The 27921-nt window shown below is 40.7% G+C and overlaps 1 protein-coding gene across 2 annotated transcripts in view; it reads left to right on the top strand.

Annotated features, from left to right (window-relative positions):
• Positions 1-27921, top strand: part of epha3 (eph receptor A3) — a 242035-nt gene that overhangs the window by 38294 nt on the left and 175820 nt on the right. For both annotated transcript variants that reach the window (XM_059650213.1, XM_059650212.1), the window contains exon 3: positions 20052-20715. In XM_059650213.1, the coding sequence (XP_059506196.1) occupies positions 20052-20715 (664 nt within the window). The remainder of the gene's footprint in view (positions 1-20051; positions 20716-27921) is intronic.

The raw sequence follows: 27921 nt of genomic DNA, 5'->3' as shown, positions 1-27921 counted from the left end.
CAGTCCCGTGGCCCAGTTTGTTGCTGATTGTTCAGGGAAAATTCATTGCTGTAGCAACCATTTCCAGAAAGCTAGAAATCCCAAGAGGTCGTGTAGCAAACTGGGACCAAAACATGAGAGAAAATATTAAATATATTGTCCACTCAACCCAGCTGTATCAACCAATCTAAAGTGTCGCACAGCCTGTAAATCACCTGAAATATTTAACAGCTTCAGTCTCAGAATTAAAAGTAGAGACAGTTCAACTTATTAAATTTTCAACTGGAATATTTCAATTTATTAGTTTATTTTGATGAGTCAAATATTAAAGTCAGCATCAGTTTCATGGCAGTACTTGTACAGTTTGACACTGCTGTTTCTGCTGTCCTTGAGAGAAAAAAAAACTTAATCCTTTGCAAGGTGAACTTATCAATATTTTACCTGAATTTTAACTTATGTAATGATTGAAGTAAAGAGGAAGCATTGGTAGAATGATCATATCACTAACGAGTAGCCCCAAGGCCCAGGTTAATGCCATGGGAAAATGGGATCAAATCCCACTAAAGACAGCTGATAGAATTTAAATTCACTTGATAAAATCTGGAATTGAAAGTTTATGACAGTCTTGCTGACCATGAGGCTGTTATGTTTACTAGGGGGAAAAAACCAACTGTTTTACTAAAGTTTTTTTTTAGGGAAGGAAGTTGGCATTGTTGCTATGGATGTGACTCCAGACTGTCATAAATGTGGACTCTTAGCTGATCTCTGAAACGGCTGATAAAGTCATTCTGCTCAAGGGCAGTTATAGACTAACAATAAATATTGACTTTGCCAGAGATGCCCATATCCTATGAAAAAGAATAATGAAGAAAAATGATATATTTTCCCCTGCGTGTATACATCACAGTACTATAATCTTAAGCAATGGTCATTGGTTCCACTGTTTGCAATTCTGGTTTGCAGTTAAAGGAGATAGTATCAATGGAACTTGTGCAGAAAGCCCTGCCCTTTTACCAGTACAGGCACAGGTGATGTTTCTACATCTACATTCAGGGTTAATGAGCCAGGCAAGGGTGGAATCTGAGAGTTCTTGATGGAGATGGTTCAAGCATAAGAATCTTGAGGGACATCAACTGTTTAAGTGCTTAGGATACTTGGGAATGGATTTATTTTTCATTTAAGCATGGTGACTCAGTGGTTAGCACTGCTGTCTCCTAGTACCAGGGACTTGGGTTTGATTCCAGCCTCAGATAATTGTCTGTGTGGAATTTGGACATTTGCTCAGTGTCTGCATAGGTTTACTCCCACAATTCAGAGCTGGATTGGCCATAGTAGATTATCCGATGTGTCCGGGGATATCAGGCTGGGTGGGTTGGCTATGGTAAAATGTCAGGTTATTGGGATAGAATGGGGTGTGGATCTGGGAGGGATGCTCTTCAGAGAATCAGTGCAGATTTGAGGGGCAGAATGACCACTTTTCACACTGTAGGGATTCTATGATGAAGTGAAGAAACCAGTGAGAAGGCACCTCAGGTAGTCCTTTCTCCAGCTGTACTCATCATTGAAGTTCTGGCTCATATAAACAATGGAAGAGGAAAGCACAACACTGCAAGGCACTGGAGAAAAGGGGAAAGGTCCTGTCCTTATGCAAATCACTACTACTATGCAGGAACACAAGCGTGTCTTGAACATTAGAGTGATTTTTTTCTTGAGTCTCTTCAATCTTCTGTCCATGATGATGTGTTACCCATCTACCATGAGCAATCATTTTGTGCATTTTGATATGGTACCATATCAAACATCTTATGGAAATCTAAGTACATCCACCAGTTCCCCTTTATTGTTGGCATCTGTTACTTCTTCAAAGAACTCCAATACATTGGTGAGACATGATTTCTTTTCCATAAAACGATTTTACTTTGCTTGATTATCATGATTTTTTTTCTTAACAGCCTGCCATAATATTTTTAATTGCTTTTAACAGCTTCCTGATTGCAGGTATTAAACTATATCCTGTAGTGCTCAAAAATAAAGGGCTGGTTAGCTCAGTTGACTGGATGGCTGGTTTGTAATTAGATTAGATTCCCTACAGTGTGAAAACAGGCCCTTCAGCCCAACATGTCCACACCGCCCTTTGGAGCATCCCACCCAAACCCATCCCCCTATAACCCACACATCCCTGAACACTATGGGTAACTTAGCATGGCCAATCCACCTAGTCTGCACATCTTTGGACTGCAGCGTGATGCCAACAGTGTGAGCTCAATCCTACACTGGCTGAGGTTACCATGAATGACTGTCCTTCCCAATCTCCCCCTCACCTGAGGCAAGGTGACCCTTAGGTTAAACCACTCCCCAGTCAGCTCTGTCTAATGAATGAGCAGTTCTATTGGTCTTCTAGTATTATGAATACTTTACTAGTCAATCATTTCCTGATTTTTGATTCCCTTTTTTTAGAATAAAGGAGTTCCATTTTATTATCTTCCAGCCAAATGAAATCTTCTCTGAATCTGAGGACTTTTGCAACATTAAATGAGCACATTAATTATCTCATTTGGCAATTCTTTCAAGACCCTATGATGAACTTCATCAGGACTCAGGGACTTGTCAGCTTTTATGTCTCATAATTTGCTCAGTTCTACTTTCCTTACAATTGTAACTTTCCAGAGGTCCCCCCTTCCTTTTCATTTTCTGTAGACTTCACTTGTCGACACAGTCATGATGAACACTGCACACTATCTGTTCAAATCATATGTCATCTTGCCATTTGCCTTTATTAATTCTCCAGACTCACTTTCTACAGTGTGCTGTGTTAAAAATTTTAACAATTAATAGAACCTCTGACTGTTTTATATTTTTGATCTAGCTTTATCTCTGTCTGATTTTTCTCTTCTAAAACTTATGATTCTTCGTTGTTCTTTATATTCTATCCAATCTTTGTCCTCCCAGCTACTCCATAAACACTGTTGCCTGTGATTTAAATTCTAACAAGTTCCACTTAGTCAACTGCTCACAGATCGACATAGATAATGAGTCCAATCAATACCTTGAGTTTTAAAAATCCTCACGCATGTGTTCCAGTCCCTCTAAGCTCTCATTAATCTTCATCTTGACTTTGCTTGGTCCTAAATCTTCTAGGACATCTATATTGCTCTAATTTGGTCCTCATGGTCCATTGCCATGATTTTCACCCAACTATTGGTGGCTGTGCCTCCAGCTGTCCAAGCTTTAAACTCTGGAATTCTTCCTAAATCCTTCCCCATTTCCCCACCCTCTCTCTCTTCCTTTAAAACATTCTTTAAGATCTTCCTGTTTGACTCAACTTTTGAAAATTACTTCTGAAGTCATTTGTTCAGCACAAAACCAGTTATTGTTTGATTACACAGTTGCTTTTCTTTCTTTATTCGTTGATGAGTGCATCGCTGGTTAGGCAGCATTTATTGCCCATCCTAATTTCCCAGAAGGCAGTTAAGGGTCAACCACATTTCTGTAGGTCTGGAGTCACATGTAGACTAGCATAGGTAAGGATGACAGTTTCCTTCCCGAAAGGACATTAGTGAACCAGTTGGGAATCACCTTCAGATGCTTTACTACACTGTTGGTGTAAGTTTTACAACTTGATGAACAGACTGCTTGAAAAGTGGATGTCCTAAATGTTATCCCTGTGTCCTGGAAGCTGCCAAAAGCATTGATGAATCATATCCAAATACCAAACGTGCAGGAAAATTGTGTGTCAAATTGTGTTAACTCCGACAATGAATTCCACTGTCATTTCTTTCAAACTTTAATCATAAGGTTCTAAGTAATCCATGATATACATTGTCTTTCTCATCTGGAAATCTTTCTTCAAAGATTAAGTGGCTTGAACCCAATAACTATTTCTTGGTGAAAACTATCAGTTGCGCTTAAAATTATTTTAATCTTCTCTACCAATCTATCTACATCTCCTCTTCCAGGAGGATGCTTTGAACCTTAGATGTGTCCAAAAATCTCCCTGTTTCTTTTAACCTGCATCACATTGGTTTTCTCAAGCTCATAAAAATCATGTCAATTTTAATACATTTTTAAAATGTTGTAATTTTTAGTAGATCATTCAAGGGATTTGGGTGTTGATGGCCAGCTAATATTTATTGTCCATCCCTGAAAGCCAAGAGAACAGTTAAAAGTGAGCACATTGTGGGTTTGGGGTCACAGGATGGCCAGACTGTGTAAGGATGTCAGTTTCCTTTACTGGGGAAAAAATTAAAAAGACATAACAAAAGTTAAAAAGAAAAGCTTTGGTTACAAATGAAGCATCATCTTTGCATAAGTTTGGAAAATAGTAATTTTGGTAGAAGGTAAATCGCTCATCTGGCTACTCACATGTAGCCAGTTTGCAAGCTGCACAAACAAACGAATGCTGCTTATCTCATTACAATTCCTCCAATTCCAATTGATTCTTTACCAAATTCTTAAAACTGTGGAACTCCTTCCTTCCGTCATTCTTCCCTTGATTGTAAATTTCTGGTTTGGAAGTATCTAACTACAGCTGTTAAATTTCCCTCATCATTCATTCTCTTTCTTGTAACCACTTTCATGATGTCCTGAGTCCTGGGTTTCAGCCCATCCAGATTTCATGATAACAGAAAGTTGATGATCTCCAAGTATTTCTTTTTAACAGCACTCCCCAGAAAAATTATTTAACACACTAACATTTTCTAACTTGCATCAAAGCCCGTGTACCCATCTCACCAAAATCCACTCACTTACATTGGCTCCCTGTTCACCAGTGCCTTTATTGAAAAATGTCAGAAATCACACAACACCAGGTTATAGTCCGATAGGTTTATTTGAAAACACAAGCTTTCGGAACCTCAGCCCTTCTCCCGGTTAGAATTGTGATTTTTGACTTCATCCACCCAAGTCCAACACTGGCACCTCCACATGATGGCTTTATTGGCAAACTATACTTCAGGTCCTTCTATAACCTCCCTATCTCTGTAACTTCTATTGACCCTCGAAGAACTCTGTCTCTTCACTTCGGACTTAATATATATGCTCAACTTCTTTGTCCTCATTGTTTGTGTCATGCCAATGATAATGGTCAAATAATGTCACTTTTCAGGGATCGATCAGCTTCATGGGCTGGTTCATTTAAAACAGTAAAACACTTTATTAGTTATGAAGCAGACATTACAGCAAAACATTCGTTTGTTTGTCCAGCTTGCAAATTGGCTACATGTAAGTAGCCAGATAAAAGTCAAGACAATGCATTCACACAGCTCACAGACTGCTGAAAGACGACCTCTGTGAAATGCAACACACTCATACATCAGGACACCTTTCACCTGTTTAGATCCTGTGGCCACGATTCTTTTCCCAAATTTCTCTCATTTGATATCGCTCCTTTAAAACTGCCTGTTTTACCAAGTATTCAGTGCCTTATCCTAATTTCACTTCTTTTGGTTTGAGGTTTTATTAAGCTCTTTGTTGCATTAAAAGTGCTATTCAAAACAGATTTTAGTTAACAGACAGAATCCTGTTTCATATTCAATTTCTCTCAACAATAATCCTTAGTGTTCCAAGTGGAAATAATAATCCAAAAACAAACAGTGCTGCTTGAGAAGTTTGTTCTATGAATATCTGAGGAATCTTTCAGCTGACAGAAAGCAAAGTATTTATTCAAACCCGTTACCCAGTCTTATGAAATAGCTTCTAAAATATTAAAACAATCTGTCTTTGTTTTTACTCTGTTTTAAATGCTCTACAGTTTTATATCTTATGGAAATATTTTAGTGATGGAAAGGGATAGGTGTATGCCACTGGGCAAGAGTTATAGCTGGGGGAAAGGCAATTACGATGAGATTAGGCAAGATTTAGGGAGCATAGGATGGGGAAGGAAACTGCAGGGGATGGGCACATTAGAAATGTGGAGCTTATTCAAGGAAAAGCTCCTGTGTGTCCTAGATAAGTATGTACCTGTCAGGCAGGGAGGAAGCTGTAGATTGCGGGAGCCGTGGTTTACGAAGGAGGTGGAACCTCTGGTCAAGAGGAAGAAGAAGGCTTATGTTAGTATGAGATGTGAAGGCTCAGTTAGGGTGCTTGAGAGCTACGAGGTAGCCAGGAAAGACCTAAAGAGAGAGCTCAGAAGAGTCAGGAGGAGACATGAGAAGTTGTTGGCGGATAGGATCAGGGTAAACCCTAAGGTTTTCTATAGGTATTTAAGGAATAAAAGAATGATGAAAGTAAGATTAGGCCCAATCAAGGATAGTAGTGGTAAGTTGTGTGTAGAGTCAGATGAGGTAGGGGAAGCGCTAATTGAATATTTTTCGATAGTATTCACTCTAGAAAATGACAATGTTGCCGAGGAGAATACTGAGATACAGGCTACTAAACTAGGTGGGATTGAGGTTCACAAGGAAGAGGTATTAGAAATCCTACAGAGGGTGAAGATAGATAAGTCCACTGGGCTGGATGGGATTTATCCTAGGATCCTCTGGGAAGCCAGGGAGGAGATTGCCGAGCCTTTGGCATTGATCTTAAACTCGCCATTGTCGACAGGAATAGTGCCAGATGACTGGAGGATAGCAAATGTGGTTCCCCTGTTCAAGAAGGGGAGTAGAGACAACCCTGGTAATTATAGACCAGTGAGCCTTACCTCAGTTGTTGGTAAAGTGTTGGAAAAGGTTATAAGGGATAGGATTTATAATCATCTGGAAAAGAATAAATTGATTAGGGATAGTCAGCACAGTTTTGTGAAGGGAAGGTCGTGCCTCACAAACCTTATTGAGTTCTTTGAGAAGGTGACCAAACAGGTAGATGAGAGTAAACCGGTTGATGTGGTGTATATGGATTTCAGCAAGGCGTTCGATAAGGTTCCCCACAATAGGCTCACAATAGGTTCCCCACAATGCAGAAGAATGGAATTGTGGGTGATATAGCAGTTTGGATCAGAAATTGGCTTGCTGAAAGAAGACAGAGGGTGGTAGATGATGGGAAATGTTCATCCTGGAGACCAGTTACTAGTGGTGTACCACAAGGGTCGGTGTTGGGTCCACTGCTGTTTGTCATTTTTATAAATGACCTGGATGAGGGCGTAGAAGGATGGGTTAGTAAATTTCCAGACGACACAAAGGTCGGTGGAGTTGTGGATGGTGACGAAGGATGCTATAGGTTGCAGAGAGACACAGATAAGCTGCAGAGCTAGGTTGAGAGGTGGCAAATGGAGTTTAATGCAGACAAGTGTGAGGTGATGCACTTTGGTAGGAGTAACCGGAAGGCAAAGTACTGGGCTAATGGTAAGATTCTTAGCAGTGTAGATGAACAGAGAGAGCTCGGTGTCCATGTACACAGATCCTTGAAAGTTGCCACCCAGGTGGAGAGGGCTGTTAAGAAGGCATACAGTGTTTTAGCTTTTATTAATAGAGGGATCGAGTTCTGGAACCAAGAGGTTATGGTGAAGGCTGTACAAAACTCTGGTGCGGCCGCACTTGGAATATTGTGTACAGTTCTGGTCACCGCATTATAAGAAGGATGTGGAAGATTTGGAAAGGGTGCAGAGGAGATTTACGAGGATGTTGCCTGGTATGGAGGGAAGTTCTTACGGGGAAAGGCTGAGGGACTTGAGGCTGTTTTCATTAGAGAGAAGAAGGTTGAGAGGTGACTTAAATGAAACATATAAAATAATCAGAGGGTTAGGTAGGGTGGCTAGGGAGAGCCTTTTTCCTAGGATGGTGACGGCGAGCACGAGGGGGCATAGCTTTAAATTGAGGGGTGAAAGATATAGGACAGATGCCAGAGGTAGTTTCTTTACTCAGAGAGTAGTAAGGGAATGGAACGCTTTGCCTGCAATGGTAGTAGGTTCGCCAACTTTAGGTACATTTAAGTCATCATTGGACAAGCACATGGATGTACATGGAATAGTGTAGGTTAGATGGGCTTGAGAACGGTATGACAAGTCGGCACAACATCGAGGGCCGAAGGGCCTGTAATGTGCTGTAATGTTCTATGTTCTATGTTCTACAGGGATACTACAGTCAGGAATTTCAGATTTAACTTTGTCTGCTTATTAATTTTTAATGTGTAACTAAAATTAATAACCTTCAATTTATGCAAATGAAATGGTGTTATTTAAAGGTATTCGACAGTCTCATAATCCATTATTACGTTTAAAAGTAAAAATAGCACTTGTACCAGGAGAGGCTTTGTCATAATTCCAGACTACACCAGCTTGGGTAGATTGTAATACTCCTATAAGATTCACGTACCTTGTATTTTTCTTGAATGTAAATAAAGTTGAATCGTTGGAAAGCTGACAGTTTCTTAAAACATAAAAAGGAAATAATGCGTAATCACATAGCACCTTTCATGGCTTCAGAAGTTCCCAAGTCGCTTCACTGGCAGATTTACTCCCTGACCCACGCTATCTGCACTCAATGACCAATTCCCCCCACGTCCCGTCTCCCTACCCTCCAGAACTGCTGGACCCGATATCTATCATTGCCCCCAGAGGGCACCAGTGAGAAGACCCACCCTACCAACATATCACAATGGACTAATATTCCCATCCACTCTGACCTACTCCAAACACTTCTTCATTTTCTTGGTTCCCTGCCCTGGTACCCTATCCCCTACCCAACTGACATCTGACCTCTTATCTTTACTGTTTGCTCTTTCGTAGGAGCAGTTAAAATGACTATGATGCTGGGCATTTAAATCACAGAACATAGCAACTGACTAATGTAAAAATGGGGACATGGTTTGCCTTCCCCTGACTATCCTGTGCTGTGAGAAACCTGTCAGATTTAAAGTGCACTCCATATTTAAGAAGGTGCCCAGATTGACAACTCCTTCTAGAAATGTGGACCTCTTCCTTCATATAATAAAAGGAGCAAGAAGGAGAGGGCATAGATTTAAAGTGATCTACAAAAAGAAACAAGAGTAAAGTGAGGAAAAGCATTTTACTCATTGAATACTTAGGCTATAGAATACCCCAAAACATGGTGGAAACAGATTCTATTGAGACATTTCAGAGGGTATTAGATGAATATTTGGATAAAGAAAAATTCAAGCGTATGGGAGAGAAAGCAAGAACGTGGCACTTGGTAATCATGAGTCCATTACAGACATGATGGAATGAAAAATCGCCTTCCATGTCATAACATTTCTATGATTCTAGTAGCAATCTGAGTATGACTGCAATTCCTCCCAAACTCCAGGCCCTTTGTCTGGAAGGACAACACCTCCAGCAATGCGGCACTTTCTCAGCATTGCATTGAATTTCCAGACTGGGTTATGTATTCAAATCATTGGAGTGGGGACTTGAACTCATGACCTCCTCTTTCACAGATCTGGGGACACAGCTAATCCTAGTTTGCCAAGCACTGAATGTTTATAAAAAAGGAAATTGCTTGTGAAAACGCTGCATGCATGTTCAGCACACACCTTCACTTTGTCTTACTCAATTTCAGATTCACTGGACCATTTGCCAAGCCCAGACTTTATGGAAAACAGTAGAAAAGAAGTTAAGAAGAGAATAGAGGGTCAAAAATAGCGCAGAGATCAACTTGTTCCAGATCTTAAAAAATGATTAGTTTCAAGCTTGCATACAATGCCTATCAGTATTTATATCAACAAAGGTTTGAAGGGGAAAGCTAAAATCCAAACAAAGAGAAATGTTTGATTTATTAATTGGATTTTATTAATTTTGGCAAAACATTTTCTGTTGTCACATCATATTGTGAATATACTAATGGATTTTGTTTCAGTTCTCCCAAGTGATGTTACATTCCTGACAGAGATTTTGGTTATCCTGATGAATTTTTGGATGCACTTATGGGTTTGGATGTGTTTACAGTAACAGGAGTAGGCCATTTAGCTCTTAATCTTTTTCTTTAAATGGCCTACGCTCCTTCCTGGATTCAATGGGAACAAACTGCTGGAGATCTGAAATTAAAACAGAAAGCACTGGAAACACTCAATAGATCTGGCAGCATCTGTGGAGGGTAAAGCAGAGTTAAAGTTTCAAGTCTGATATGACTCTTGTTCATTGCTGTGATCTACTATAACTAGTATATAGTGATATACTATACTTACATTTGTGCATCTAAAAAAGTTGTTACATTGGATGTTATAGTTAGTTGTAACTAAATCCATCACTGAATGACGAGAAACTCAACACATTTTCATATTGAGGCAGTTGAATACAGTAAATATTGTTCAACCCTGTTCAGCACAGTGTACTATTCTTTAACAGCATTTGATGGCATTATTGTACAAAACTTCAAATTGTTATCATGGCAAATTTTGGAAAGGATTGGAACTTGTAAGCTTTAACCAACCTGTTTGTATATGTTATGACACACCTCTGTAGCAGGTGGAAATAGAACCTGGAACTTACGGCGCAGAGGTATGAACATCATCTCATCACAAGAGCATTAAACATAAGCTTGTTTGTTGTTGCACAGACAGCTTAGATTAGATTAGATTAGATTCCCTACAGCGTGGAAACAGGCCCTTCGGCCCAACAAGTCCACACCGCCCCTTGGAGCATCCCACCCAGACCCATCCCCTGTAACCCTCACATCCCTGAATTCTATGGGCAATTAAGCATAGCCGATCCACCTAGCCTGCACATCTTTGGACTGTGGGAGGAAACCGGAGCACCCGGAGGAAACCCACACAGACACGGGGAGAATGTGCAAACTCCACACAGACAGTTACCTGAGGCTGGAATCGAACCTGGGTCCCTGGCGCTGTGAGGCTGCAGTGCTAATCACTGAGGCACCGTGCCACCCGTTAGTGAATTCTTCATTGTTAGTTGAAATATGTCTGAATTGGTTGCATTGGGAATGGAAGAACCTAGCTTAAATCAACTGGAGAATTTAAGATTTTCTTTCAATCATACGTGAAAGTCCCATTTATTTCCATTAGCTCAAGCACTCATAAGGACATGGTATGGGGATGGTGGAGTGAGGAGCTAGCGGTTAAGAGTCTGAAAAGCTGACAGATCTCATTAAAAGCCGACATCCAGCAGTTCATACATCAGTGATCAGTGTAGCACTCTGGGAAAATGTTCAAATGAAGAATAAAAAATCATAACCTTCACTTGTTTGAACCTTGTGTATAATTGCTGGCACCTGGAAGACCTTTTATTGTGTAATTCTTTCAAATACAAAGCAGGCTAAAGCCTTGTTTTACAAAAGATAAAAGTCAAGCTTGCTAAGTGATCCACTGTTAAAGAATACACTCAAAAAACATCACACAGGGCTATACTAAATGTAATTACAGCTGTGATATTACTGCAAACACACTGTTTCATTATTTGTGCTTCAGATATTTTATTTCAATCAAGTAATCCTTTTAGGTTGGTTTAGCAGGATACAGACTTTGAAATATGTATGAAGTAAATCAGTGTGTGTGTAATTTGAGAGTCTAGAGACAATGGTAGAACCTCATTAAAGACATGGATGACCCAAAGGGCCATGTCTTTTGCAATGAAAAGTGAAATTAACAAAATTATGACACTTGAAACCACAGAAACATGGATTCATTTGCAAGGCCAGGAGTTCATTCCTCTGAGATAATGGGAACTGCAGATGCTGGAGATTCCAAGATGATAAAATGTGAGGCTGGATGAACACAGCAGGCCAAGCAGCATCTCAGGAGCACAAAAGCTGACGTTTCGGGCCCAGACCCTTCATCAGAGAGGGGGATGGGGGGAGGGAACTGGAATAAATAGGGAGAGAGGGGGAGGCGGACCGAAGATGGAGAGCAAAGAAGATAGGTGGAGAGGGTGTAGGTGGGGAGGTAGGGAGGGGATAGGTCAGTCCAGGGAAGACGGACAGGTCAAGGAGGTGGGATGAGGTTAGTACGTAGCTGGGGGTGCGGCTGGGGGTGGGAGGAAGGGATGGGTGAGAGGAAGAACCGGTTAGGGAGGCAGAGACAGGTTGGACTGGTTTTGGGATGCAGTGGGTGGGGGGGAAGAGCTGGGCTGGTTGTGTGGTGCAGTGGGGGGAGGGGATGAACTGGGCTGGTTTAGGGATGCAGTGGGGGAAGGGGAGATTTTGAAACTGGTGAAGTCCACATTGATACCATATGGCTGCAGGGTTCCCAGGCGGAATATGAGTTGCTGTTCCTGCAACCTTCGGGTGGCATCATTGTGGCAGTGCAGGAGGCCCATGATGGACATGTCATCAAGAGAATGGGAGGGGGAGTGGAAATGGTTTGCGACTGGGAGGTGCAGTTGTTTGTTGCGAACTGAGCGGAGGTGTTCTGCAAAGCGGTCCCCAAGCCTCCGCTTGGTTTCCCCAATGTAGAGAAAGCCGCACCGGGTACAGTGGATGCAGTATACCACATTGGCAGATGTGCAGGTGAACCTCTGCTTAATGTGGAATGTCATCTTGGGGCCTGGGATGGGGGTGAGGGAGGAGGTGTGGGGACAAGTGTAGCATTTCCTGCGGTTGCAGGGGAAGGTGCCGGGTGTGGTGGGGTTGGAGGGCAGTGTGGAGCGAACAAGGGAGTCACGGAGAGAGTGGTCTCTCCGGAAAGCAGACAGGGGTGGGGATGGAAAAATGTCTTGGGTGGTGGGGTCGGATTGTAAATGGCGGAAGTGTCGGAGGATAATGCGTTGTATCCGGAGGTTGGTAGGGTGGTGTCTCATTCCTCTGAGATGCTTTTGCTCCTCCAGCCGTAACCTGTATGGACATCCGAGCAGAAACTCCTCTCATGGACATAAATGTTCCATATTTAGCAAAGTTGGGGCCATGGAGTTGCTGACGAGAAATTCCAAGCCCAGCCATTTGCTTCATAACTTAGAAACAATTAACCTGCCTAGCAGCACCACCCAATAAAAAAGTCACCTTGCTTCTAGTCATCAATTGTATTTAAGTCTTTGTTATTGTACACTATTAATTTCAAAGTGTAAATTCAATTGCAAGGATCATAGACCACGAGGAAGAAGACCACCAGGTGAAATTGACAAATAATTGAGGGTCCTCAAAGTATAGGGGATTTTAACCCCAGCTGCCTGGCAGAAACCAAGTGTGTTGGCAGTTTAAATTAGCCAACTTCCCATCTTGGAGCTACAAGGAGCCAATCAAACTATTTTTATCTGGACAACTGAGAGAATTCCTAGTACTCCTGTAACAAAATCTGAGTGGGTTCTGTTTTGTTTTTGGAAGTCTCACCCCACTGACATTACAGGCCTTGATTGTAATTTTACCGTCCCTCACTGGGAAGGGGCCATCCAAAATAATCAGGCCATGCACAGAAGTTATCTACATGGAAATAGAAGCTTGTACGTCCTTTGTCGTGGCTGGAATTTACATTTCTCAGTATGGTGAGGGAAAGGAAAGGTGATAGAAAGTGAATGGTTTCACCCTACCAAACCCGAACTCAGATCATCGAATGAAGCCAATGGGAGTTGGCTGGTTAGTGAAAAGTGGACTCTGTACCTCATCAAGAGTCTGATAGGGGATATCATGGGGGCTGTGGGGTAATGCTGTAAACAGGAAGTCTGCCATGGCTACAAATTTAAAGATCCCTCCTAGTGTCTAAACTGGCCTTTCCTTTATACTGAAAGCTCACAAATGAGGTCAAAGAGCAGATGTGGCCACTTTCACCAGGCAGAATCAGCTGCTACGTTCAGCCACAGTTCTGGTGAGAGGCCTTTACTTCTGAACGTGTGTCGCTTCAGTAGAGGTGCCAGTAAACAATCCCAAACTGTGATCCATTCAACAGTTGAAAAATGCAGTGGGCGATAGACAATTTTATGCAGCTGGCTTTTTAACAAACTCAATAGCTTATTATTTGGCAGTTAGGTGGACTTCTGATTTTTGCACCCTCTTGGCTTCTGGAAGGTTTGAGATGTGTGATAACTTTGCATTGTTGGTCCAACACCGGGACACCATGTATGACATTTGCAAGTGGGGGGCAGTGACCCACTGAATTTGTGGAGTTGTTTTGCGTGTCTTGATGGCTGTCTGGAGAGCTAGTAAAAGGCCTGTGCTGCTTCCTCCGGGGGAGGCTTGTCAAAGCACAGCCTTCTCAGGCACTGGTAAGGCCACCAGCTGGTCTACTCCTAGTGGTGGATGTGGAAGTCCCACTAGGTGAGAGAAAACTGGAAGCGTTGACTTGCAGGAAAGGTGTCTCCCGCAACTCGTGGATCACAGGGCAAAAGGAAGTAATGATGCTGATTGGGGTTGTTTTAGATATAGCAGGGAGAGGGTGCATGGGATTCGGGAGCAAGTTGGCTTCACCATGCTCCCCATTTTCTTATTTACTATACTCTGCTCAAGCACAGATTGCCTTTGATTGTGGGTGTAGTGACTGGAACCAGATAGATCTCATTGATTGGGGTTGTTAACCTGGGTCAATCAGGGAGCCCTGGCTGTCTGATATGAATAGGGAATTCTGAATCTCCTCAGTTCATGGACTGACTCTGAGCTGGTCAGCCACAGCCAGTGTACTGTGTACATGTAAATGAAGAGTGACTTGGTGACAGAATACCTGCCTCAGTACATTTATTTCATAAGGTCAATCCTCTTGCGTTGGCAAGTTGGATATATGCTTTCAGACGTTGTGCATGCTGCATGACAACAGGCCCACCTGCTGTGGCTTGAAGCCCTTCAGTTATCATTAATTGATCTCTTAAGAACTTTAATTGGCAATGAGCTGTCAATCACAAGCACCTTTCCCCGCATTGGCAGCAGAAGGTTCCAGCTGTAAAATCTAGCTCCTCATCAATTTTGTGAAACGACACAGCAGATGATCACGCCACTTCCTTGTTGTGGGCAGGAGGCCATGCAGCCATGTTGAGCTTTCTCCAAGCTCAGCTCATGAGGCCAGGACTCGTCTCATTCTGCAGTAAGTCTGCAATGAAAAATCAATGTGCCAGAACATGTGCCTGGCAGAAGTGAACTGCCAGGTAAAATCCAGGGCTGCAGTCTGGCCCAGCTCTTACTTAAAGCACATAGCTCAAATTAAGTGAATTTTCTGTGGTCTGTCATTTGCATTTATGTCAGATTGAAGGAGACCGGGGTCAGCAGCTGTGCCTCAGGATTGTGTTTACACAGCAGAACTGTGAAATTTCAGGGAGATGATCAACAAGTTGAATCATTGGAAAATGAATACAAAGACCACTGTGCTAATTAAAACTTGTGGAAGGCACCAAACCTCTTCTCCACCTGATGTCAGGAATCATAAAGCCCTCATTATTTTCCCCAGTGAGTTGCGTTCCTGAATCCAACTTTGCTATGCATTTTATATGTAATGTTTGAAATGTTGCAAGAACTTTGAATTTTTTTGACCTTCATTTATTCCTTCTTTTCTGGGAAATGCTGACTATGCAATCCTATGGGCTGTGCCCTTCATGAGTGTTCATACCGGTTACAATAGCATTAGTCCCATTTGCCTGCACCTGGTCCCTATCCTTCTTTACACTTTTTATTCATGTTTCTGTCCAAATGTCTTTTAAATGTTGTAAGTGTATTTGTGTCTATCACTTCCTCCAGCAGCTTGTTCTATATATGCACCAGCCTCTGTCCCTCAGGTCCCTTTTAAATCTTTCCCCTGTCACCTTAAACCTATGTCCCCTAGTTTTGGACTTCCCTACCCTGTGGAAAAGACCTTGGACATTTGCCTTACCTATGCTTCTCATGATTTTACAAACCTCTGTAAGGTCACCCCTCAACTTCCTACCCTTCAGGGAAAACAGTACCAGTCTATCCAGCCTCTCCTTGTAACTGAAACCCCAGTCTTGGCAACATACATGTGTCTTCTGCAACCTTTCCAGTTTAATAACATCCTTCCTGTAGCAGGATGACCAGATTGTATGCAGTACTCCAAAACTGGCCTCACCAATGTCTTGTACAGCCACAACGTGATGTCCCAACTCCTACACTGAGAGCTCTGACCAGTGACAGCAAGTATGCCAAACAGTTTCCTCACCACCCTGTCTACCTGTGATGCCACTTTCAAGTAACTATGTAGTCAGGATAGTTCCTTTGCTCCCCATGCCCCACCACCCCCCACCACCACCGAATTTGAAGAGACAAGATCAATTCCCATGTAAATGAATTCGTTCATGGGATGTGAGCATTGGCGGCTAAGCCAGTATTTATTAGCCATTCTTGTTGCCCTTGAGAAAGTGGTGGTGAGCTGCCTTTTTAAATTGTTGCTGTCTATTTGGTTTAGGTACACACACAAAGGCGTTAGGGAAGGTGTGCCTGGAGGTTGTTTCAGTGACAGTGGCAATTTATTTCCACATTAGAATAATGAATGTTTATCTAATGGATTGTTAGTTTATTTCTCGCACATGGTGATTAAAATTGCACAAATTAGTTTGATCCAATAAAAGCTGTACTTGTAATTCTTTAAGAACCAAAATGGCATTCAGAGATGATGGTTATTACAGTTGGAGTCATTGGTTATTACAATGCTGATTAAAAGAAAAACTGTAAATGCTAATCATTTGATCAAACTATTCAGATACAAGACATACCATGGCTTGTCTCTCTTCCTATTGCTGCATTTATTTTGCAATCATTCCAAGTAGACTTTCTGACAGTAGAAAGCTGTACAATGTGACTAGAAAAGTAATAAAATTGGCATTTAAAAGCATTCTGTAGAAGAGCAATTTAAACAACAAATGCTGAAAATCACAGTGGGTCAGACAGCATCCATGGAGAGAGAGCAAGCTAATGTTTTGAGTCTACATGAATCTTCATCAAAGTGTAAAACAGCAATGGTGTGGACAATGAAAGTGAACAACAAGATAGTGTTAATCAAAATGGTGCAATTTAAAAAAAAGTAACAATAAGTGCTAGGTTTGCTTTTTTTATAGCTGTGTTAACCTCATCGTTCCTAATAATGATTTATGCATTTTTTTCTCTGGAATCCCTTTGCTCCCCTCTCTCATTTGGAATTTTATTTTCTAAGATGTAATCTCTTTATTTTCTTGTCAAAATGTAATATCTCACATTTATCAAAGTTGAAAATCATTTGCCTATCATACACTCATAATGGAAGTTATTTTCTTTTTGTAATTTGTTACTGTTCTCCTCAGTATTGACAAATACGCCCCCAGCCTGTCACAACTAATTTGGTGTTATTTACAAATTTTGAAATTGTACTTTTGATTCCAAAGTCTAAATTTGAACATAAATTGTAAATGTTAGCATTTTCAGCATTCACCCTTGTGGAACATTATTCAGCACCACCTATCATGCTGAATAACTCCCCCTTACTTCAATCTATAATTTTAGTCTTGGAGTCAATTAGCCATCCATTTTGCCATTTGTCCCCTGACTGCAAATTCTATGACTTTTTTAGTTAATGTTCTACAATTGAGGTATACAAGATAATGAGAGGCATGGATAGAGTTGATAGCCAGAGACTATTTCCCAGGGCAGAAATGGCTAGCACGAGGGGTCATAGTTTTAAGCTGGTTGGTGGAAAGTATAGAGGGGATGTCAGAGGCAGGTTCTTTACGCAGAGAGTTGTGAGAGCATGGAATGCGTTGCCAGCAGCAGTTGTGGAAGCAAGGTCATTGGGGTCATTTAAGAGACTGCTGGACATGCATATGGTCACAGAAATTTGAGGGTGCATACATGAGGATCAATGGTCGGCACAACATTGTGGGCTGAAGGGCCTGTTCTGTGCTGTACTGTTCTATGTTCTATGTTCTATGCTGCCACAATGAAGGCCTCTGGAAAATCTAGATGAATTACATTGACTGCATTATCCTGATCAGCTCTTCTTTTTACAAAGGGGTATTAAATTGGTCAAGTAAACGCTTCCCTTTTGAAATCCATTATGACAATTCACAATTGTACTTTTGGTTTCTAAATATTCTTCTGTTCTCTCCTTCAGTAGGGGTTGTGTTATTTTTAAGACGAGCATTGTTCAATTAGGATAGAATTTCAAATATACACAGGCGATTCCAAATACATTTCTTTGCCCTGACAACTCAGAGACAGGAGGAAGGGGTCTTATTGAGTTGTCTGTTTCTAGCCATTGTGCGGACTTAGTTAGTGCACAAAAGAACTGGGACTTTCATTGTCCATTTATACTGGAGACTAATAACAGCTGTGATATCTCATTTACATAATGTAGCATGGCATTACAAGAGGCCCAAGGTTGAATCTTACTGCCTGGACATCAGTAAATGTCAAAATAATACACTAGATATTGACCTACACTAGTTTCCTGAATTATATTCTTGGTGTAAGCTACCAGAAAACTCCGTGTTGTGAATCTATCACAACATTGAATAACCTACAACAAATAATTACAATTAGAACACCTCTTATTCCCTAGTAGAGCTTTAATCCAAAATAATAGGTAATCAGTTTTGCAATAAGTAAACTTTTACCTGATTATTTTCATGGCGCTATTTAATGCAGATATGGTAGCCTCAAGATGCAACATAATCAGGAACAGCTTGTCTCATTATTAGGTTTGCTGTTTTGTTTTAAATCCACATTCAATTCAAAACATTGATGCAATTAGTTATGAGTACACAGATTTTCTTGTGGATTGCAGGACAATCAGATGGATTAAAATTTAAAGAAACATTTGGTTTAATCCACTTGAGAGAAACAAATCAATAATAAATGTTTGCAACTGTTGCTGGTAAGAATACTGTTAAATGGAATTGATGTGCATCTTAATGATCAGATATAACCTTAAATTTGGAGGGTTATTGGGTCCTGAGGAAAGAAGCTGAGAAACCTCCTCACTGCAGCAGAAGGAGCATCTGCTATAACAGGATCAGTTTTCCAGTCACTTTTTATCGAAACAGAGTCAACAAAAGCCGTGTTTGTCAATGAGTGGATCCCATAACATGCAATCAGTGACATTACGTTATCACTGAACACATTGCACTATTTTCTTTCCAGATGACACACAGCCCCATTGTGCATTATACATTTTGTGATAATAAATATTTTGGCAGTTTTGATATATTTAGGACAGACCTGAACAGTTTGCAAATCAGGGAAATTAATGAAATGATTTTGAAAAGAAGTTGCCCTGCAATGCCACAGTTCAGCCTTTCAGCAGTTAAGTTAATTAATTTGTGTTCTTTCTCAACGGCACAGAATCAAAAGTGCTACCTACTTGATGCCAATGCCAGACAATGTGAACCAATTTTAACTTGCACCTCCTTCAAATGTTGTCAATGAGCTGCGGGAGTCAAGTGGGCAAGAGACAGGCCCCAGTTACAGCCACCAGTTGACAGAACATAAAAAAAGGGATAGATTGAGGGTTGAATTGATTGGGTGCAAAGGCCTGGAAGGAATGTGATTCGGAGGGGCTGCCATTGTGCTGGAGTGTACGTACTGGAGCACTGTTGCTTCTCTCGGCCATTAAGTTCCTCAGCCATTTACTTCTTTTCTCCAGCACTTAGCTGTTGCTTTTAAGGGTGAGCCCACTGAATGCCTGAGCAAAATGCGTGGGGGCATGGGAAAACAAGACTTTGCATATTTTGCAAACAATCTGCCTGTTGCCATTAGAATTTTGCTGAGGCCCCCCCACCGCCCCTGCCAACCCCAGCCATCTTTTTTTATTAGGTGAGAAATGGGAAGATGGCAACTTTAAAAATGTGACTCATCTCCAGTCCCACACCCAAGACCCAGGAATCATGAGTAAAAATTGTGACGGTTCTATGTGGATATGCGAGATGGAAGCTGGAGTAGGAGTGAAGTTCATTCTTCCCAGAAAAAAGGCAGCAATACTTGGAAATAAATGTACTGATCATACTGAGTCTCCAATTTGTTGTATGCAAGATAAGCAAGACTAGCATGTGTCATTAGCAAATTTATTGCTTTTTTCTGCTGTTTTAACCTACCGTAAAATTGTGGTGTGCTGTTTCTGAAATGGGCCAGTGTCAGAATAGCAAAATGCACTAATTTTCTTTCATCCAGTTTGGAAAGTTTTTGATTCTTTCAGTGTGACCACGACTAATATTCCAGGAAAGTTGAATTAGAGCATTGTCAGGTGGACTTAAGGGTCATCTCACCATAGGAAGAAGCCCTAAGTTTGAAATTACAATTCTATAACATTTTTAATTTTAAAATGTTATTTTTTTTCAGTGGGAAGAAATCAGTGGAGTGGATGAGCACTACGTACCGATCCGTACCTACCAGGTATGCAATGTGATGGAACCCAGTCAGAACAACTGGCTACGGACAAACTGGATTCCGCGGAACTCTGCTCAGAAGGTTTATGTTGAACTTAAGTTCACACTGAGAGACTGCAACAGCATCCCTTTGGTGCTGGGGTCCTGTAAAGAAACTTTCAACCTCTATTACATGGAGTCTGATGAAGATCACATTGTCAGGTTCAGGGAAAGCCAGTTTGTAAAGATTGACACCATTGCTGCAGACGAGAGCTTCACCCAGATGGACCTGGGTGATCGAATCCTCAAGCTGAACACTGAAGTCCGTGAGGTTGGGCCAATCAATAAGAAAGGATTTTATTTGGCCTTTCAGGATGTTGGTGCCTGTGTTGCTTTGGTGTCTGTGCGTGTCTTCTTCAAGAAGTGTCCTTTTATCACAAGGAACTTGGCTATGTTCCCAGACACAGTGCCTGGAGTAGACTCCCTGTCTCTTGTGGAGGTACGTGGTTCCTGTGTCAATCATTCCAAGGAGGAGGACCCACCCAGGATGTATTGCAGCACAGATGGAGAATGGCTGGTGCCAATAGGGAAGTGCCTGTGCAATGCTGGATATGAAGAAAGAGGAAGCACGTGCCAAGGTAACAATTAGCTAAGTTAGAATTAGGAAAATCTCCCATTTAGCAGTTTATGAATTGTTTGAACCTGTTTCAGAAACATGTTATCAGTTTGAACAGATTTGCCAAACCCTCTTTGCTTACAAGGTAATTGAACATATTAGTCCACAGACATTTTCAGGAATTCATACAGTATCAGCCCCATCGGGTTGGAATTTGTCTTTAAATTTGATTGTATTAGAATATTTTGATGCATTTTTTCCCTTCTATTTACAGTCTATCCTGTATGGATAAAATTGATTGTGTTTTAATGCTTTCAACAGCTTTTGAGCCCATCTTGTTTTTTTTATCTGTTGTCATAATTCCAGAACCATAACTGAAAAATGTAATTGAATTTTATAATAACCAAGTGTTGCTAATCCTAGGTCACAACTGGCACTTTTACAGAGTTCTATTTATTCGTGTTTGAGAGTAGTGGGGTCCCAAATATTATACATTGCTGTGTGAGTGCACTTGGCAAAGAAATACAGGAAGGTTATTGGTTCTCATGAATTGTGCAAGTTGAGTCTTCATGGTTACCTTGGGATATCAAGTACTGCTCTTTGTTACATGCTGTGTGAGCTACAAGTGTCTCTCATGAGGTTGTGCTTTGAACTGGTTGAGTGTTGATCCTTGCCATATTTTGACAAAGCATTTCTTTAGAATTGATTCCGTAAGTTAATGACGCAAAAGTATCAAAATATGAGTTTGATCTATTATCATTCAAATTGCATAGACTGAAATAGTGAATTTTTAATCAATTATTTTTTGTACTCATTGTCTCATTCAAAGTACTGGCATACTGATAAGACAAAGGTATTTTGTTTAACTTTGCACATAATGGCACTCCAGGTTCATTCAAAGAATGCCAAAAAACCCATTAAAACCTGACTGACTCTGCCCTTATCCCATTTCCTTAGCAACATCATGAAATGGATGTTCTTTAGTGTAAATACACTTCAGCAGATGTTTAGAGTGGTTAAGTAGAATATATTCAGGCCAAGCTATTAATAATGTTTTAAAAAACATCAGCATATTGTCTAGGCACTGTATAGAATAAATATCAAATCTGCTTGACGCGCACTTAGATATTTTTATGTGTTAGAGTTGTTGTATCAATTTTTTTTATTGTATGTCTCAATTTATTTGTTCAACAAATAGTTGAATAGATGTTAAACGTAATAGAAATTGAGAGGGTTTCCCTTTTTAAGTGTGATATCTCCTTTATAATTCTTTATCCTTAACAGAAGTCTCTTCAAAGTATGACTTTGCTGAAAGTCTGAAAGAAGCCTGAGGACAATACCCTTTCTTCTTTTTCTGGACTGATTGGTCTCAGTGACTCAGTCAAAAAATTGAATACACTGTCAACAGTATCTCAATCCAATCTTCTACATCAGTGCCGGAAAAAACTCCACAGAGGCCAATGTCCAGGATCCTGTCAACAAGATGCCTTTGATTTATTCACGGAGAGTCCTTTACACTGATCCAGCTTCCTCAGAGCCAGGTTGTAGAACCTCTGACTTTCCTGTTTATATCTGTCAGCCAGGGCTCCCTGACTGAACCATATTAACAGCCCCAATCAGGGAATTTATTTTCTGATGTCCACCAGACTGACCTCTTTACAATCACCACAGTGCTTCTCCCTTAAATGAATCCTGATGTGATTTTTGAAAGGTGCTAGTTGAGAAACACAGAAAGGATCAGAGAAAGAGAATTTCAATTTATATTTTAAAGTAGCAATTATCATATGTTTCAGAAGTACTCAAAATTACTTGACACTACAATTACCTGCATAAGTAAGAAAAGCCTATTTGCTCATTGCAAGTTTTCTCACAAATAGCAGTGAGGTAAGTGACCAATAAAATGATTTTGTGGTATTACTAGTTAAAGGTACTCTTTTTTTTCCAAATTATACCATGGGCACATAATGGCCATCCAAACCATCATAGTCAGCTTCCTCTTGAGGTTTTGTCTGGAAACAGTGCCCCACATCTTATATCTCTCTCTCAGCATGACAGCATGATGTTAGTTGAGATGATAGTGTTCTCAAACTCCAGATACGGCTTGCAGATCCATAAATCTTCCATAAATCTTCAAGACTTCTAACTTAGCCAAGTTGACATTAACAGTTACTCAATTGGGCTGTACACTTCTTTAAAACAAAAATGTTTGCTACACTCACTGAATTTTACACACCACTAAATTATTGGTGGAAAGCAATTTGTAATCTGGGCCAAAAGTATGGACAAGAGAAAACGCTCTTCATGCAACATTCCAAACGTTTAGGTTATCATTAGAAAATGCTCTGCAGGTATTGGTTTAGTTAAATTTAAATAAACATGGCAGGACAAACAAAAATAATCAAATAAAATGTTTACAAACATTTATAAGTATTATCGCACTGACCATGTGCTGATAATAAATCTGACAAAGTCTGGTATTTTATTCTACATTGTTTGGACAAGTATTGAGCCCAGGTTATTTCAATATCCTCAACCCTACCCCTTCTTGCCTTCTTTTCTGTTATTTCTTCCCTTTGTTGATCCTCAGAGCTAATTGAAGCTACGTGATGGTGTTGCATGATAAAACCGTGGATGCTTCACTCACTTTATAGCCTCTTAGCTGAAACCAACCATTTTAAGGAGAGAGATAATGGGAACTGCAGATGCTGGAGATTCCAAGATAATAAAATGTGAGGCTGGATGAACACAGCAGGCCAAGCAGCATCTCAGGAGCACAAAAGCTGACGTTTCGGGCCTAGACCCTTCTTCAGTCTGATGAAGGGTCTAGGCCCGAAACGTCAGCTTTTGTGCTCCTGAGATGCTGCTTGGCCTGCTGTGTTCATCCAGCCTCACATTTTATTATTTTAAGGAGAGACAATTTTTAATGCTGTGACCAGCATTTTGAACAAATTGCTTTTAAATGAGTGCATTGGCCCAGCAGTGTAGAAATCACTTGAAGTTATGATTCAGGTTGTTGAAACGACTAGAAAGCATCACAGGTAGGTGGAGGGCTGGTGGGAAGGTACAAACCTCCTCTTCGAAAATTGAATAAAAACAATGTCAGTGAAGAGTTCATTGAGCTACAGATGATGAAAGGGGGCAGTCATTTGCTCCAATTTTGCGTGACCAGGACTGTGTTCTCGGTTTCACCTTGTTTTCTGTAATGCATTGCTTACCTGCCATTCAGGGAAAAAAAAACAGATATCATAATCAACAGCAGTGCAATGTATCGGAGATTCCAGCATCTGCAGTAATTTGCTCCCGCAATGCTTTCTATCTCCTGTTTCCCACTTGACCCATTAACTGTTCTTTTGGGTGGGTGAGCTACAGCAGCATCTGTCGTTGAGTGGAAATGTGGCACATCCGCAACACTTGAGTGGCAGAATTCTTTCTTGGATGTTTTTGAAGGACCCATTATGGTAGTACTTCAAGAGTGTCCTTAATAGAGGCTAATAATGGATCATCTTTCATAGCAGTGACAGCTGAGATGGTGACCTCTGGCTCCTTCACTTGGTATGCTTACAAAAAGTAACAGCGAAGAAATGAAATGGAGAAACCAAAGCTTGCGCTTGAACTTTAACTGTAATTTTGTGATGCTTCGGAGAAGAGAATGTTGATGTTTCCCTTTCCCGCTCTCTCCCTCTCTTTTGTGCCTCTTTCAAACACTAGCAATAAGCCTAAGGTTCACTGTTAAGTGCTGCAACAGACTAGAAGGATATTTTAAGAGTTGAAATCAAGTTGAAGGAGCTACCAATAACAATACCATCAAAAACTTTTGCGTCCATAGAAACCATTCAATATTCAAACAAACAACATGGAAATTTGAATCTGTTTTCTCATGTATTTTCCCATGAAGTGCTACCATTGTTCATGAAGCTTTTCCAGGGATACTTAAGCACTGCTTAATAATATCAGTGCAGCAGTTAGTCTAAACAATTCAGAAATTCAGGGCTAATTTGATAGAAAAAAGGGTTGGATCCATCCAGATGTTTGCAACTTTGGATTGCAGGAGGATATTTATCAATTCTGAATCAGCTCTTAATAGAAAATAGGAGGAGGTTACACACCCACTCTTGGCGACTCAAGGAAATCATGACTGAGTTTATGCATCAATTCCATGTTGCCATCAGTTCAGAGGTTACTGTATTCCCTTGCTAGCCATGAATCATTGCTGTCTTGAATATTATCATTGACTTGAGCTTGGAGAACCCCAGCATTATACTATAGACCATAAGACCATAAGACATAGGAGTGGAAGTAAGGCCATTCGGCCCATCAAGTCCACTCCACCATTTAAATCATGACTGATGGGCATTTCAACTCCACTTCCCTGCACTCTCCCCATAGCCCTTTGGAAGTCAAAGAGTTAATACTAAATAAATGCAGAAAATGATGTGAGTGGTCTGTACGTTTGACAGAATCTTTGGAAGCAGGTGTAGAGTTAAGTTTTTTTTTAGATTAGATAACCTACAGCGTGGAAACATCCCTTCGGCCCAACAAGTCCACACTGCCCCTTGATATATCCCACCCAGACCCAACCCCCCTATAACCCTCACACCCCTGAATACTATGGGCAATTTAGCATGGCCAATCCACCTAGACCCCACATCTTTGGAATGTGGGAGGAAACCCACGCGCACACATGGGGAGAATGTGCAAACTCCACACAGACAGTTACCCGAGGCTGGAATTGAACCCGGGTCCCTGGTGCTGTGAGGCTGCAGTGCTAACCACTGAGCCACCGTGCTGCCCTGGATTTCATCTCAATGCCCTACCATCAGTTCTGAAGAAGAATCACCACTGTTTTTCTCTCCACCGATGCTGCCCAACTTAATGGGCCTTCTCAGCATTTTTATTCATTTCAGATTTCTAGCATCTGTGATACTTAGCTTTCGGATGAATGCTAAATGTGGAGCTTTGTGTCACTAATGTTATGAGCAATGATATTGGGCTTGGGTCAGGTATATTGGTATGAACAGACTCAAGCTTATTGTTGAGACTCAATTCTTAACATTACTAATTCATCGTTAAAAATGAGAAAACATAAATTAAAACATGTTGAAATATTCCCGTCCTAAACTTGGATTTTAAATGTGATCTACAGTTAGCTGAAACTTAGCCAAATTAATCAAGGTTAGAACTAGTTCTGTCGCAGGAAGGTTAGATTTAGGTTAGCACAAATTTAAGCCTGTTTAATTGAACAACTCAATTACTAGTAATTGAGCTAGCAATGCATTCTGCAATTTGTACTGTACAATTTTTTAAGGTTGAAACATTTAGGCTTTGAAAGCCTAATATATCTCAGAACTCTGACCCTGATGCTAAGCTTTTTAAATTAAATGTTGATTATTAACACAATTGTGGCCACGTGGCCTCATTCCTCTCTTTATTCAATACATTGTCCAGACCTGTATTAGTCAAACAAAGATATCTAGTTAAATAGCAAAACATTGTGTTTATTTCATGCAAATTTGGGCAGGCAGAAAACTCCGAAGTTTTAATAGGCATCTGGATGCTGCCCTTAATCAGGCAGGTGGGAAAGATGGTGAAGGGCTTATTCTTCAATCGTTAGCACCTCAGGGCTTAAGACCCTTGGAGTCCCATCTGCATGTTTGACCAAAACCTGCTGCTTTCCAAACCAAGTGGGTGGTAGAACAATGTCTGTGAACAGAAATTGTGAAGACAGTCTGAAAAAAATCATCCCTGGAATTAAGGTGGTGCATATACTTTCTTTGGGGGGCCCAACAAGACTGGGAAACTTGTAAAGCATTAGGCAAGTCATCAAAAGCCTTGAAATCCAATCCTGGTTATACTGTAGGAAACTGCTAGATTTGATCCGGGTATCTAAGAATGCCAATATTCTGCATAATGGTTCTAGTTACCATGTGAATCTTGAGTGCTGCTAGGCTGGTATTCTCCAAGAATGTACTGCTTTCATCAGCTTGGCTATAGGGAATAACTACGATCCTTTTCAAACTATTCTGGCAATTGTCTTTCACATGTAAAGGGAGTGAACCTGAAGGATGTTGAATCTTCTGCCTCTGTTGGTGAGTTTTTTGGTGTAACTAAATCCTGCTATTTCCCGCCTCTACTAGAATGACGTTCTGGCAGGATGCCCTTTGCACTCTGCTGCCAGTTGAAGCCGTTGACCTCTTAAGGGCCTCACCTCATTATGATAGCAATCAGAGGCAGTTGGACCTGTCACGAAACAGCATGCACAAAAACTCAAACCATGTGATCAACTTGTCATGTGCCTGAGCTGCCTCACCCTCCTCTTTTTGTTCCAAGTAGATAAAAGCATAATTCCCAAGCTTCCACCTTCTCTGTTGAATGGATGAAGGGTTAATGAAGGCTGTTGTAGAATAGCAATTAGCAAAAACCAATGAGTGAAGCACAGCATGAAAGTGTGAAAAACTGGTTCACACCTTAAGTTCTGCAGGTTTTTTTGCCAGTTCTTACATCAGCCTTGAATTTCACTTTGAGCTTCATCTTGCTATTTCACAATGGCAAATGCCAGCAATCTTAGCTTTGTACAGTCTAGAGGTGAGAAATATGCAAAAAAGAATCCTGAGGACTTGATTTGCATCTCATTAGCTTTTGCACATGCACACACTCTTGAGGATGCACTTCCTGCCAGTAATGGCACTTCTGTTGGAAATCATTATAGCCAAGAATGTGAGCCTGTGCTACTGCTTCTTTTCAAACAGCTGCTGGAATCCAATGGTCAACCTGTGGATTAACACTGAGAGTAGTGATTGTTAACAGTGAAGTAGCTGCAGAGGTTTATTGTTGCCAGGTTAATGGTAATACACATCCTAGGTTAAAAGTGGGAACAGGGATAGGTCCTTTGCATCTTTTGTCACTTCTATTGTTCAGTAAGATTGTGGTTGATCTGTTACTTAACACTATGCCCACCTTTGCTTTGTATCCCAAACATTTTAATCACTCGCCAACTGAGTTGGAAGTTAATCTTATGTTGCACCATAAATAAAAAAAATGTTAAAAATAATCATTCCATCAGCCAGTGATTGTAGTAATTATGATCCAACAATCCAATCACTGTACAAAAAGCAACATATTAGTGTTAAATAAATACTTTAACCGCTAGTGCCTATGTTGCTGTCAAAAGTGTTGATATCTTGGATTAATTATTTTGTGAAGTTTTTTGTGTTCAGATTCTATATATCTG

The sequence above is a fragment of the Stegostoma tigrinum genome, chromosome 12 (genome assembly GCF_030684315.1).
Source record: "Stegostoma tigrinum isolate sSteTig4 chromosome 12, sSteTig4.hap1, whole genome shotgun sequence".
Taxonomy (NCBI): domain Eukaryota; kingdom Metazoa; phylum Chordata; class Chondrichthyes; order Orectolobiformes; family Stegostomatidae; genus Stegostoma; species Stegostoma tigrinum.
Note: the sequence above shows the minus strand (reverse complement) of the source record. Positions and strands in the feature narration are given on the sequence as shown.